At 42.9% G+C, this 14,302-nt stretch overlaps 2 protein-coding genes across 4 annotated transcripts; one reads left to right on the top strand and one right to left on the bottom strand.

Moving 5' to 3' along the window:
* Positions 1-802: 802 nt before the first annotated feature.
* rtcb (RNA 2',3'-cyclic phosphate and 5'-OH ligase) lies at positions 803-4,729 on the bottom strand. The gene is made up of 12 exons (XM_085437156.1): positions 4,539-4,729; positions 4,031-4,109; positions 3,882-3,949; positions 3,706-3,805; positions 3,356-3,512; positions 3,131-3,287; positions 2,877-3,036; positions 2,609-2,784; positions 1,928-2,116; positions 1,742-1,852; positions 1,538-1,657; positions 803-1,443 (listed from the first exon to the last, which is right to left on the bottom strand). The coding sequence occupies exons 1-12, from the start codon at positions 4,629-4,631 to the stop codon at positions 1,336-1,338; spliced, it is 1,518 nt and encodes a 505-aa protein (XP_085293282.1). The 5' UTR covers positions 4,632-4,729; the 3' UTR covers positions 803-1,335.
* A 642-nt stretch (positions 4,730-5,371) lies between these two features.
* On the top strand, positions 5,372-12,968 carry fbxo7 (F-box protein 7). 3 transcript variants are annotated; one of them, XM_085437155.1, is made up of 10 exons: positions 5,372-5,525; positions 7,483-7,608; positions 7,692-7,935; positions 9,406-9,657; positions 9,741-9,885; positions 9,979-10,062; positions 10,142-10,237; positions 11,547-11,723; positions 12,295-12,335; positions 12,564-12,968. In XM_085437155.1, the coding sequence occupies exons 2-10, from the start codon at positions 7,487-7,489 to the stop codon at positions 12,870-12,872; spliced, it is 1,470 nt and encodes a 489-aa protein (XP_085293281.1). In that variant the 5' UTR covers positions 5,372-5,525; positions 7,483-7,486; the 3' UTR covers positions 12,873-12,968. The 3 variants fall into 3 exon arrangements, with proteins under 3 accessions (XP_085293281.1, XP_085293279.1, XP_085293280.1); XM_085437153.1 differs by lacking the exon at positions 5,372-5,525 and adding an exon at positions 6,281-6,393; XM_085437154.1 differs by lacking the exon at positions 5,372-5,525 and adding an exon at positions 6,281-6,450.
* Positions 12,969-14,302: the final 1,334 nt, after the last annotated feature.

The raw sequence follows: 14,302 nt of genomic DNA, 5'->3' as shown, positions 1-14,302 counted from the left end.
GCATTTTTTTTCACACTGCATCAAATTAAGGTTGATTACGTCGATTAAGCATCATGAGGTGGAGCGTGAGGGGTGGTTCCCTATTTTTTTATTTTTGTTGTTGCTGGGAGTTGGAACCCTATTAGTTAGGTTGCTTAATATTTATGCTAAGTACTCTTTAAAATACCAGAATAGGGAGGATGGTGTAGGTTTAAGTTTATTAGATTGATCAGTATTGCTGAACTATGAAATATTTTTTTTTGCATACAGGTATAACAGAATAGCTTTAGTGTAGTTGTTGTTTTAAACTTGAGTATGAACTTATACAAAATGCAGCAAGATATTTAAAAAACAGTTTTGTTGATTAAAAAACACTATATCGGATTCATATCGGTATCGGCAGATATCCAAATTTATGATATCGGTATCGGACATAAAAAAGTGGTATCGTGCCATCTCTAGTCGTAATGTGAGATTAAATCTCTGAGCCTACATGTGGGATTAGGACAGTGACTTTGACTTTACCTCCTCTACAGAGATCATGTGACTGCTTTTATTTGGTTAACGTGTCCGGAAACGTTCCCAGAGGTGGATCCTGAGATGTAATGGAATAAAATATGAGAAATTCACGAATTCTTTCAATTTTGCTTCTTGAGAAGAAGCTAAACTCACAGCTCTGACATTTACGTCCTAAAACAGGAGAACATCATTCATCCACAGCACATCTGTTTTCATTTTATAAAATCTTTTTTTCTCACTGTGGACCAAACACTTCACAGGTGTTTGTATTCTCAGCGGCAGTGGAAAACAAAGACTGAACCCGTTCACTGCACACTTGGTTCTTTATTGAAGTCGATCTTTTTTGGAAACTAAACAGAAATTAAACATGTTTACGTTTTCTCAGACAGTCTTCGTTATTACGCACATTTAAGGCATGAATTCGATTTTTATTGCAGTAGTGTGAGCACACTGAAATGAAAGCAGATTTCTGCATTTATCTCAAAGGATTCAGATCCAGCTTTTCTTCTGGGACTCACTTCATGCTGAGCGGAGAAAATTTTCAGCCGCAGCGGCTCGTTTTTTGATCTGCAAGAAGTGCAGCCGCTCATTTCTGAGGACGTGTCTCAGAGAGCTCATGAAGCAGAAACTGGAAACTACAGCGGCCACTTCAGTCCTGAGAGGTGACCTCTGACCTCCACTGCAGTGCGATCTGGTTTTCTTGGCAACCAAACAAAAACAGAATGTCTTTTTTTTTATTTTATTTTTTTTTTAAATCCTTCTTTAACGTAAATTCTCTCCAAACAGAAAAGTCGTGTTTATCGTCTTTCGCCCATGAGTCATTTCTGTGGTTCAGCTTCATCCTTTGATGACAGCGATCGGCCTCAGTTTGATTGCCTTCTTGCTGATGCCAGCCTCGTGACACGTGTTCACCACGTCTGTCACGTTTTTGTATGATTCAGGAGCCTTAACACAAAAAAAAAAAAAAAAAAAAAAAGTCAGACGCAAACAGAAAACAGCTTAAAGTGCATAAAAACCCACCCTGACTCCTCCCCCTCACCTCCTCCATCACCAGTTTGGGCGACGCCACCCGGATGGCAATGCCCATGTCGGCCAGTTTGTCCAGGACGTCCTGGAAGTCCAGGTTCCTGCGTGACTTTGCTCGAGAGAGCGCTCGGCCCTGAAACAGACAGGAAGTTGCTTAAAGACATGAAACGAACCAAGGTTGACCATGTGACAGCGCGAAGGGCGCTCAGACTCGTACCGCTCCATGGCAGGTGGTCCCAAACGTCTCCATCATGCCCTGCTCGGTCCCCGTCAGGACGTAGCTGCAGGTCCCCATCGTCCCACCGATGAGCACCGGCTGACCTGTGAGCTGGAAATGGCAGCGAGTTCAGGCAAGACTCACATCATGATGGCGAGTAAACAGACGAACATGACGCGCTCTTACCTGGTAGTCGACGGGGATGAGGGGGTGGTGAGGGGGGAAGGCTCGCGTGGATCCTTTGCGGTGAACGAGCAGCGTCCTCTGCTTCCCGTCCACAATGTGCTCCTCCACTTTGGCGATGTTGTGAGAGACGTCGTAGATGACGTGCATGTCAAGGTCATCCGGCGTCGTACCGAACACTTTGGAGAAGGCCTGAAAGACACGAAAACTGCTTTTACAGACTCCGCTCACCCAAACCCTCTCCCCATAACGATCATAGCAGAATCGGGACATTATTAGACTCCACAGCAATCCGATGCCGGAAGTTCAAATTACAGAATATCCTATAAATGAAATGAAAACAAAAGAAATACACAAAAATTATGAATTAAATAAAAGTTAAAAGATTAAAAAAATTAATAAAAAATGTAACGAAAATAAAAAACAAATGAACAGAAGCAGAAATTGAATTTTCTATCACATTAATGATTTTTACAGTTGTATTTTTATATTATTTGTGGTGCGTTTAAGTGCATTCGTCGAATCCCCGACTCGGAGTGGAACAGAGTGGGTTCATCCTCCTGATCATGGAACTCACTTCTTCATGAGAAGAGCTGCGCTTTAAGCACCATGTGAGGTCACTTCTCTTGTTAGGGCGGGTGCAGCGGTGCGTTTATGACCCGAGAGCGGCTCAGGTGAGCGTACCTGTCTGGTGAGGAAGGTCATGGAGGAGCGGTTGACCCAGGCGTAGTTTCCTGCGGCTGCCATGCCTTTCAGGTAATCCTGCCCCTCAGGAGAGTTGATTTGAGCGCAGGCCAGCTGTCGATCGTTCACCGTGATTTTGTCACGCTTCATCGCCTTCTCCATGGCAACCAGAGCATCTGTAAATATCACCAGGTGTTTTCGTTGATAATTTAAAAGGCAGAAGTGAAGGTTTGTAATATTCGGCGATCCATTTCGGCGGCACTCGTACCTGTGGCGACCTGATGCCCGAGGCCTCGGCTGCCGCTGTGGATCATCACGCACACCTGGCCTTTGTGGTCAATGCCCATCTTCTTGGCGGCGTAGTCGTTGTAGATCTCATCCACCACCTGGATCTCAGCATAGTGGTTTCCTGCTCCCAAAGTGCCAAGCTGCAACACACACACACACACACACACACACACACAGCTTTAGACACCAGCAGAGGGTTGCAGGTGTGAACACAGGTGTGAGCTGCAGGGCTACCTGCGGCAGGCCTCTCTTCTTGGCCTTGGAGGACACCTTGTTGGGGTCGGCCTGCAGCATGCGCCCGTACTCTTCGCAGTGCTCCTTATCCTCGGCCCAGGCGTAGCCCTCCCTTAGAGACCAGTCCATGCCCATTTCCAGCGCCTCCTCCAGGTCCCTGGTGACACATGCATTAGTCAGGTGACACACAGGTGAGGAGAGGCAGGTCTGTTCTGTTCTACTTACTTGGCGCCCATCGGGATGACGCCTTTGGAGCCGACTCCCACAGGGATGTGGTCAAACAGTGACTGAGCGAGCTGCTCCTTCACCGGCTGGACATCGCCCTCGTCCAGGTTTGTCCTCAGCAGGCGGACACCGCAGTTTATGTCGAAGCCCACGCCACCTGGAGGGCACATGGGAAGTACTGTTTTAACAGGGTGGGTCACAGAGTAAGTTTCATGACGGGTGACCACAGCAGGGAAATCCACAGGTTGGAAGATTTTTTTACTTCCTGCACATAGCTTCCCACCAAACTCCATTCATTTTTCATCAGGTTTTAGAGGACCCTGCTTATGTTTTATCATAGTACTTCCTACCTGGAGACACCACGGAATTGGGGTTGTCCATGTCAAAGGCTGCCATGTTCCCGATAGCAAATCCGTACCCAGAGTGGACATCTGGCAGGCCGATGGATTTCTGCCGACCAATCAGAGACACCCTGAGTACGAAGCAAAACATTTACTGTGGACACATACAGAACGGCAACACTCACGTTCACAATCCCCGGCAGCGCCGCCACATTCCCAATCTGTTTCATGGCTGGAAGGAACCCGCCCACACCTGAGGAGGAGGAACAGAGCGAAATGAGGAGGGTGGAGGTCAGGTAGAGGGGGCTCTCAGAGGGGTTCAAAGGTCACCAACCTCCTCCTCGGCAGGCATTACGAAGCTCCTCGAACATAAGCTTCTCCAGAGACTCGTTCACGTAGAAAACTCCTTCCACCTAAAGAGGAAAAGGAGGAGGAGTCAAGAGGTGACAGCAGAGGAAATAAAAGCTTTTAAGGAGCGTCCCTGCTTCGCTTTAATGATTATTCTGAATCTTTCTTCTGTGAGACAATGAAACCAACTGAAAATAAACTAAAATGGAGCAGAGTCACCTCCTCCCAGCGTCCACCCGCGGGTGGAGCAGAACAGATACACTTAAAACTTTCGTAAATCATTTTAAGCGTTTTTAAGTTTGTGCTGCTGTTCAGAATCATTTTTAGCCTCGTGCTTATTCGGCATTTCTCGGGGGTTCCGTCAGCTCCTGTGTTCTACTGTCTCTGATGTTCTCCTCTCATGCCGTGGACACCTGTGTTTAATCAAGTCACCTGCAGCTGTCAGCCCAGCCACGTTACCAGCTAGCTGTGAGCTGTTATCTGTTAGCTCGTACCTGCATGTTGGGGACGAAGCCCTTTTTGATTCTCCAGGAGGTGGAGGAGATTTTATCCAGAAACTGCAGCTCATCATTGTAACTGCGACTCATGACTCCACAAACGACCAAAAACGGCAAATCTCACTCTTTAACGCCGCGTTTCACTGGCTGTCTAATGTAAGATTAGAAAAAGAAGCCGAAGAAAAGAGTCTTCTTCGGCTTCTTTTTCTTCTACGCTCAACAGGCTGCACGCGCATTACTGCCACCTACTGTTCAGTGTTCCACGGTTATTCTCTATGCGGTATTATCCTCAGTAGAACAGCAGTGTGTGGACGTGCTCCAGGATCTCTCTGCTCCTCCTGCTCTGCGGGTTCAATTTCTGTGATGGAAACACTTCCTGCCCTCTGTGAGGAGTTCCTGCCCGTGACAGTGCTCCCACACTCACACGTGTCCTTGCTGTATTGTGAATCATAAACTAAACCCTTCCCTTTCAGTCATTTCCGACAACCTTTGCTGTCGTTCATCGATGATGTATTTATGATTTCTGGGTATTCTGGTGGCCCACGCTGCAAATAAGACACGGCCCTGTCCTCCTGAACTGTGTGTTCAGTCTGCTCTTTCCATCAGTCACTAATTTGTTTTTTCTTTTCTGATTTCTTTTTCTTGTCATGGCAATACTGTTGTGGAATAAAAGTGCTCCACATAGAGTCTTTGGCTGAATTACATCCAGCTTCTTGGCTTTTTAATCACTGAATTTTTGGAGATTCAAAGCGTCATTAAATAAATATTATATAATAAATACTGAGATGGTTACTATGGAGATAAATGACAGAGACAGACACTGCTGAGTGAGATCCACTGACTTATATTAGCAAAGAAAGAGAGAGCAGCACTGATCTGTGAATTCATTAAATGATCTCAAGATATAATAGACAGAAATAAGAAGCGGAAATTTTCAACTTAAACCATCATCTTGTTTTTCTTCTACTTTCAGCAGAAAATACAGTAAGGGTACATCTTTCACTATCTTACAATGCTGTGATTGCAGACATTTCCCAACTCTCTGTGAATGGTACTCATGGTCAATGAGTACCATTGATCAACGGGCTTTGATCAACGGGCTTCGATCAGTGGTTATGGATCAATGATAATGAGAATTTGCATATTAATGATCAAGGAACTGACCTCACAGCCCACCGTTCATTCAGTGGGCTAGTTTCAGTTATCGTGCAAATGTACTGTTTATAATGCTGGGGAAACCCACAGTCAGCTGAGACTGAAGAAGTCACTTGAATGAGTGATGAAACGTTTCTCCCACTGACAAAGCTACGTCCAGATGAACAGAATCAACCTTTTGGGGAACATAAAATGCCGTTATTTAAACAGTATATAAAGATGATTAATTTTATCTCCCCTGCAGATTTATTCATACCAATCGAAATGTTCTGGAGAATACTCAGGATTTTATGCAGCCCGGTTGCCGTATTTGTAGTTTTACGAAAGTTTATTTTGGATAATGATTCAGGAAGTTTAGTGACAAGCCTTCAAAACAAAAGCAGAATCTACACAAAGCAACATAATGCATGCGTACATATAAATAAAAAATATAAATACATGCATCTAATTTAATAAAAGTTGTTATTTTGAAAAGTTGGGCCTTTTTACGGCATAATACATTTATTCTAACAGAATTATTACGATTTTTTTTTAAAAAAACTTTGGTTTATAAACTTTTGATTTGAGTGCCCTCGACGTGTTGTATTATGAAAATCCATCCCGGAAGCGGTGTGTGCGTGTTTTGGGGCGCTGCAGGTTTGTGTGTTTACAGAGAAGCACATGAAGAGTCGTGGATGTCTTCCCGGTAGTTCACGGTGTGAGTGTTCTTCTGTTTGACTTCCAGCTTTCAGGACTACAAACGCTCCTTAACCCGGTTAGTTAACACTAACCCGCGCTAAGCAGCAGCAGCGTCAGTGAAACGTTAGCTAACGATAAGACTGCGGAAACGAAAACGAAACGTTTGTTTTCACGCAGCTCTTTACATATTTTTCTACCTCACAGAGAACCAACGACGCTCTGAAATCAGCGCAAAATGAACGAAAACCCTCTAAATGTGACGTTTTAGCGGTAAAGCGGAGCTAAAGCTGCTAAGAAATTTCAAAACGTCATTAGTGACTCATCAAAAGTTAAATTTGGCAGATTTGTAATGAGGTTTCGTACTTAATGAGCTAAAGTTTACTGTGAGGTTTGGATTTGAATCAGAGTCACTTTGTGCACAGTAAAAATCACGTGATACTTTTTAAATATGTGCACAGATTAAATTAATGTTAGTTAAAGTTCATTAGATATTACGTCACTGTTCACTGATGATCTGATTTAGCAGCTGGAATCTTTTCACCAGACTCCATTCACTTTTTATCTGTTTTTAGTGAAATTTGACAACATATTTTTATGAGAAACACAAATACAATAAGAAACGAAAAATAAGAACCTGATAACAAAAAATGAAATAGATTAATACATACTAAAGAAATGAATACAATTACATACAAAAATAATAATTATTAGTAAAAATTAGAAATGAAACAATTAAACATTAATAGAAAGATGATTAAAATAAAGAAAAAATATAATAATAATAATAATGTCTGTGAAGGTTCTCAGAACTGAAGAAGCTTCTCGGATGAGAGGTGAAACCTCTTCAAGTAACTTAAAGAAGTCCAGACTCTTTTCTTTGCAAGCTCCTTTGAATAATAATAATAATAATAATAATAATAAAGGAATAAAACAAAGTTGCATATAAATAAAATATTAAATACAACATGGAAATAAAATTATATGAAAAATCAGACTGCGTGATATAAAATCCAAACATGTGAATACAGTTCTGTTAAGAGCATCATGGCCCTCTGCAGTCTGTGCATTACTTAGTGTGAGTCCTCTTCCTGTGTCTGTGTGTGAGCAGCATCATGAAGCTGCGAGTTCGAATCAACAGGCAGACCAGCCGGGTGGAGTTACTTGGAGAAGATCCCAGTTTGAAAGAGCTCAGAGATCACATCCAGGAGATGCTGTTGTCCTCACATGGACTCAGGTCGGTGCTGCACATGTCTAACTCTGTAATCTGAGTTGTGGTTTATAAAGTTTCAGTTATTTGACTCCCTACTTGCGCTTCAGTTCAGACACAGAGTTTGGTTTGTCTCTGAACGGCTCCAAGCTGCTCACGGACACTGCTCAGACTTTGGCATCCTGCGGCATCGTGTCCGGAGATTTGATCTGTGTCCATCTGCCTCAGTCTGAAGCCACAGCTGCCGCCGGTTCAACCAGCTCAGCCTCGTCTACAAGCTCCACCTACACGGCAGCCAAGAGCTCTGCAAACCAGAGGCAAAGCCAGCAGACCCCCATCATGGCCTCCACTCAGGTATGATGTTCACCTCCAGCAGGTTGTTCAGGTGGGCTGGATAGGTGTGTGAGACATATCGAGCCTGTTTCCAGTCCATGTGTGGGAGGTCAGTCTACACAGACTGTAGACTGCCTCGGCCAGAGATCAGAAACAGGCCCAGAAAGCATCCACATACTTCTGGCTTCAGTGCACAGTTTCTGTTTTACTTTCTCGTGTTTTTATGAGCTGAATTATAACATAAAATAACTCGCAAATACAGACACACCACAGAGCACACAGCAAGGGTTAAAGCTGGTTTAAAGGGCCACACCCCCCTCACAGCTTCTCTTCTGTGGATCCACACGAGGACACACTTAATTTCACATCATCCAACACTGATGACACTCTGACTCATCTCAGTTTGCATCAGCAGCATCAGACTGAAAGTGTTTAGGTGAACCAGCTGTGCCTCTGAAACCTGAGATGTTTTGTTTGGAGCTGGACGAATTCACAGGTTCAAAAGCTTTCTCACCTGATACTTACAAGCTTTCAGGGAACTTTGGATTAAAGAACAGTTAAAAGTCATGGGCGTGCCAGCCTTCATCGTGGAAGCACCGGCTCTCTCGCAGCAGTAGAAATCTTCACATCTGGAAAGCTGCAGGAGTCTAACGGAGCATTTTCAGACACATCCTCAGCTTCACATCACCAGACACATTTTTAAATAGCGAAGTCTCAGTCAGCCTGAGAAGCATTTATATATTTGGTGCTTGGGGCGCTTTTAAATCCTTACAGATGTGCGTCTCATGAACAGCTGGAGAGAAAAACAAAGTTCTGCAAAGGTTTAAAAGGATGAGCTTTACCCATTGCAGGAGATGGTCTCCAGTGTTACTGGTGCCAAAAAATAAAAACAAACTCACTGGAAGAGCATAGTGGGCGTTAAATCTGTGTAATGGTTTGATGGTATTTTAAAATTCCCTATCATTCTGAAAATGAAGACAAACACTGATTTATAATCGTACGGTGTTCCACAAGGTTCCCATCCAGGCCCCTTGCTGTTTGTCTTTTACAGTTGTCACCACAAGTATTTGAAAACTGACAGAGCCTTGGTAGTTTAGCCTCGTGGGTCATCACAGAATATTTCATATCAAACAATAAGACTTTGAGCTTTAACTCGAGAAGACAACAAAGTGTTGCGTTGACTGTTCAGGAATTTCAGCCAATTACAGTCCTGCATTTTCAAAGGCTGGTCAGCAGAGGCATCATTGTTCACATACTTATGGATCTGACTGTGTTTTGATGTTTGTGGTCAGCTGTAACATTAAAGGAGATCAGCCTTGACCTGTTTATGGCAGGTTGTTGTTTTTGATGTTGTTCATGTCTGTTTTATATTTTAAGTTATTATAACAAAGAAACAACAGCAAATTATTTTAGCCTGTGCCGCGTCACTCATCAGACCTGACGATGGGGCGTAGACGTGCCCAAGCTCACAGTTTTGTTGTTGGTAAACAGCCGAGCAGCAGCAGCAGTGTCAGTGGGGCTGCCGGTCCTGCAGTCCTTTCAGAGTCCCAGCCGTCCTGTGAGATGCTGGACTCTGAATCTTCAGCCTCCATCTGGGAGCCAATGCTGTGCAGTGAGGCCGAGGAGGGTCAGGCACCACTCTCTCTGGAGCTCCTGTACCACACGGCCCAGCCAACAAGTCCCAATGATGCCATCATGGTGGCCGGACATCTCCTGATGCTCGAGACTGGGTTCATTGCTCAGGTGAGGCGAGGGGGACAGGTTAATATCCTGCTGAGTAAACAGGTGAAGGCAGACGCTTTGAGTAAGTGTGTGCGCCTCCACAGGGCACCGAGCTGAAGCCCGGTGAGATGCCTGCTGGATGGAGGTGTGCAGGTGGAGTCTACAAGCTGCAGTACACTCATCCTCTGTGTGAGAGCAGCCTGGCCTCGGTGGTGGCTGTGTGCATGGGCCCAATGCTCGTCATGAACAGTGAGTCCTCTTTAAATGGGCTGAATTTATTTTTCTTTGACCTTTTAGTGTTCAACTCCCACTGTGTTTCTGACCTTTTTCTTCTTCATGCAGCGACTCTGAAGGTTACAGAAACGGTCGACACTGTCCGCAAACTATGTCTGAATGCATCCAGCTACGTGACCAATGAGTGGCCAGGTAAAGCTGTGATTGGTTGGCATAACGCCACCAGCACAGGAGCGTCTTTGATTAATTTTCTGTGTCTGATGTTGTTCAGGAGGAAGTGCTGCAGCAGCATTTAAAGACCTCAGCAAACTGTCCCGACTCTTCAAAGACCAGCTGGCGTACCCACTGATCGCCACCGCCAGAGAAGGTAACGCCCCCTCTCAGATGAGTCACAACATGTTGGTGCTGACATCATCCAGTTCATCAGCTTTAATCAGAGAAAACCTCAGAGAAGTTAAATTGCTGTGAACATTAGCCATGTTACAGCTTTTAGTGAGTTTAAGAAAGATTTTATTTAAATCGATGTTCAATTTCATTAAAATTAAAATGTAAAACTCAAAATCCCACTCATAAAAAACATACAGGGCAAAGAGAATTATATTAACCAATCAAAATCTTAATGAAAGTTATTTAAAGTTATACAAAATTAAAAGATTACTCCTTGAATTTGCAGCTTTATTATAAATTTTAAGACATTTTGACATGTAATTAAAGCGTCTCTTAAACTGTTCACTTGCATTATGTAAGGGGATTACATTATTAAATAACTTCACCATAAATTAGCAGTAAGTGCCTCTAAAAGTCAAATTTATTCTGTATTTTATCACCTAGGGCAGGGGTGTCAAACTCCAGACCTCGGGGGCCGGTGTCCTGCAGGTTTTAGATCTCACCCAGGGTCAACACACCTGAAACAAATGATTAGTTCATTACCAGGCCTCTGGAGAACTTCAAGACATGTTGAGGAGGTCATTTAGTGATTTACATCAGCTGTGTTGGATCAAGGACACATCTAAAACCTGCAGGACATCTGCCCTCGAGGCCTGGAGTTCGACACCTGTGACCTACGGTGTTCCCCAGGGTTCCAGTTTAGGTCCTCTGGTGTTTGACTTCTATGTGCTTCGAACTGAGAAGATTAGCAGCTTTAAAAGTTACATGTAGATGACACTCAATTTTACGTTTCTTATGATCAAAACATATTTTGATCGAAATCCCATTTTATCAACTACATCATCTTATTTAAATACCAAAGAACAAATAACTTTTATTTGTAGTAAAAAAGTGTTGGATAAAGAACTTATATGAGTGTCCATGAAAGGTTTCATCCCAACCTTTGAAGCCATGAGTTAAAAAAAAAAAAAAAAAAAAAAAGGATTACAGATTATTTTGCCATCTTAAATTCGTTTTTTACTTTCAGACTTGAGTTCATACAGAGTTTCCTTTTCTAGTTTTTCTTTTCACACAAACTCATTTGTTTTGTAATAAACTATTTCATGTTAATATCCCGAAGAATTCTAGTAAAATCTGTCCCGAAACATTTGGGAAGCTGCTTTAGAGGAACAGCTTGTTTGACTCATATGAGCTTGAGTCGCGTTTTCATTGATGATGTTTCTCTGTAAGCAGATGCTAACGTGCTAACATGCTAATGTCTGGTACTGACAGTCTGTGATGTGTTTCAGCGATGGCTCTCCCCGTGGCGTTTGGTCTGCCTGCTCTTCCTCCGGAGCTGCTCCTCCGAGTCCTCCGCCTGCTCGACGTTCGCTCTGTGGTCAGACTGTCGGCGGTAAGCCGGCACTTCAACGTCGCCACAGCAGACTCGTCGCTGTGGAGACACCTGTACCGCCGCGACTTCGCAGGTGGAAAAAGAGTCCCTAAAACTATTTCATTTATTTTTACAATTATTTCTGCAAATTTCTCTAACTATGGGTCAAATGTTCCACTGACACTGTTTAAATGTTCTTTTTCATGTGCTTTTTAGATGTTCTTGATTTTTTTTCTATTTTTCACCCTTAGAACACCCTTAACTTATTAAAACCTGTTATAATGTCTTAATTTACTTATTAATTAAATAATTTTCAGTGAAGTTTTAAACAGCTTACTCTACATTAAATATTAGAATCTGAATAAGATAATTTAAATGACAGCATTAAAAAAGAAAATAACATTTAAAAAATGTAAAAACAAATCAGTCATTATTTTCTCCACAAATAAGCAGAAATTGTGGGGGAAACACCTGAATGTCCACCGTGTTTAAGATCGTTTTTAGAAATAAATAAACTAAAAAGTATCAAAATATTTTCTAAATTTACACAGATTTGAAGTTGTGAAATGAGTCAATTAAATTTATTGATTGATTCATTGTGATTGTCCAGTTTTTCAACAAAATCATTATAATTAAAGTGACTGATTGTGTTTGCCGTTTTTCAGATTCAGGCTCAGGCAGATCCAGAGACACAGACTGGAAAGAGGTGAGAAACACACTTCATCAAAGTAAATAACTAAAGAACTGTAAACTCTTAAAACCTCCTAATGTGTCGTTTTTAATATGAATATTTTAAGGTAATAATAAATTAGACTAATGTGGGGCAGATTGATGATAGCTCGCAGAATTTAAGCTTTAATGTGATTTGTTGTTGATTTTTTTTGGGGGGGATTTTTTGTGTAAATAATTTAATTTGTTTTTATTTGTTTTCCAGCTCTACAAAAAGTCGTACAAGTTTCGCTCTGAACTTCGAAACGCTGCCCCGACCCGCCCCCGCCCCCTCCTGCCTTTCCATCCAGGAGACATCTTCCACCCCATCCCCTACCCTCACTTCCCCCCGGTGCCGGGCATCATCGGTGGAGAATACGATCAGCGACCAAACCTGCCCCACGGCCTACTCCCCCGCCCCCGCTACGACCCCATAGGCCCGCTCGCAGACCCGCACAGACGACCTCGCCACGACTTCCACAGAATCCGACCAACAGGAGGGCGACCTTCAGACATCCGACGAGGATTCATCTGATCACTCCGTCACTGATCACATATCAATGACACAACTTCCTGTTTGACTCCGGGTTGACAAAAATTCATTTTCACAATAAAATCAGAATTTAAAACATTCTGTCTGGGAATCATTTATAACCTCACAACTGAACAAAATCTTTAAATCATTTTATTCCACAAAGACAAAAAAGTAAACATTTTAATTTAAAGTTATAATTTTATGTGACAGCCATTTATTTATGGGTTAAACATCAAACAGAAGAAGTTTGAAAAATGTCAATTAAAAAATGCAATCTACAGGGTGGGCCATTTATATGGATACACCGTAATAACATGGGAATGGTTGGTGATATTAAAGTCCTGTTTGTGGCACATTAGTATATGTGAGGGGGCAAACTCCTCAAGAAGTCGGCCATCTTGGATACAACTTTTGTTTTTTCAATAGGAAGAGGGTCATGTGACACATCAAACTTATTGGTAATGTCACAAGAAAAACAATGGTGTGCTTGGTTTCAACGTAACTTTATTCTTTCATGAGTTATTTACAAGTTTCTGACCACTTACAAAATGTGTTCACTGTGCTGCCCATTGTGTTGGATTGTCAATGCAACCCTCTTCTCCCACTCTTCACACACTGATGGCAACACCGCAGGAGAAATGCCAGCACAGGCATCTGGTATCTGTAGTTTCAGGTGCTGCACATCTCGTATCTTCACACCATAGACAATTGCCTTCAGATGACCCCAAAGATAAAAGTCTAAGGGGGTCAGATCGGGAGACTTTGGGGGCCATTCAACTGGCCCATGACGACCAATCCACTTTCCAGGAAACTGTTCATCTAGGAATGCTCGGACCTGGCACCCATAATGTGGTGGTGCACCATCTTGCTGGAAAAACTCAGGGAACGTGCCAGCTTCAGTGCATAAAGAGGGAAACACATCATCATGTAGCAATTTCAAATATCCAGTGGCCTTGAGGTTTCCATTGATGAAGAATGGACCCACTATCGTTGTACCCCATATACCACACCAAACCATCACTTTTGTTGGTCCAACAGTCTTGGAGGGATCCATCCAATGTGGGTTAGTGTCAGACCAATAGCGGTGGTTTTGTTTGTTAACTTCACCATTCACATAAAAGTTTGCCTCATCACTGAACAAAATCTTCTGCGTGAACTGAGGGTCCTGTTCCAGTTTTTGTTTTGCCCGTTCTGCAAATTCTGTGCGCCGATCTGGGTCATCCTCGTTGAGATGCTGCAGTAGCTGGAGTTTGTAAGGGTGCCATTTGTGAGTAGCTAATATCCACCGAAGGGATGTTCGACTAATGCCACTCTGTGACATGCGGCGAGTGCTACGCTGTGGGCTCTTGCTGAATGAAGCTAGGACAGCCACTGATGTTTCTTCATTAGTGACAGTTTTCTTGCAAATCCAACACTGAACCAGTTTCACA

Source organism: Copadichromis virginalis, linkage group LG17 (assembly GCF_057382275.1).
Source record: "Copadichromis virginalis isolate Kocher_CV1m ecotype Utaka linkage group LG17, C_Virginalis_male_GT1.1, whole genome shotgun sequence".
Classification (NCBI taxonomy): Eukaryota; Metazoa; Chordata; class Actinopteri; order Cichliformes; family Cichlidae; genus Copadichromis; species Copadichromis virginalis.
Note: the sequence above shows the minus strand (reverse complement) of the source record. Positions and strands in the feature narration are given on the sequence as shown.

Coding starts and splice junctions, on each gene's coding strand:
- rtcb (XM_085437156.1), bottom strand. CDS start 4,631: ATGAGTCGCAGTTACAATGATGAGCTGCAGTTTCTGGATAAAATCTCC. Junction 3,950..4,030: donor TAATGCCTGCCGAGGAGGAG/GTTGGTGACCTT, acceptor CCTCCTCCTCAG/GTGTGGGCGGGTTCCTTCCA. Junction 1,853..1,927: donor TCATCCCCGTCGACTACCAG/GTAAGAGCGCGT, acceptor TGCCATTTCCAG/CTCACAGGTCAGCCGGTGCT.
- fbxo7 (XM_085437155.1), top strand. CDS start 7,487: ATGAAGCTGCGAGTTCGAATCAACAGGCAGACCAGCCGGGTGGAGTTA. Junction 11,724..12,294: donor GTACCGCCGCGACTTCGCAG/GTGGAAAAAGAG, acceptor GCCGTTTTTCAG/ATTCAGGCTCAGGCAGATCC. Junction 12,336..12,563: donor GAGACACAGACTGGAAAGAG/GTGAGAAACACA, acceptor TTTGTTTTCCAG/CTCTACAAAAAGTCGTACAA.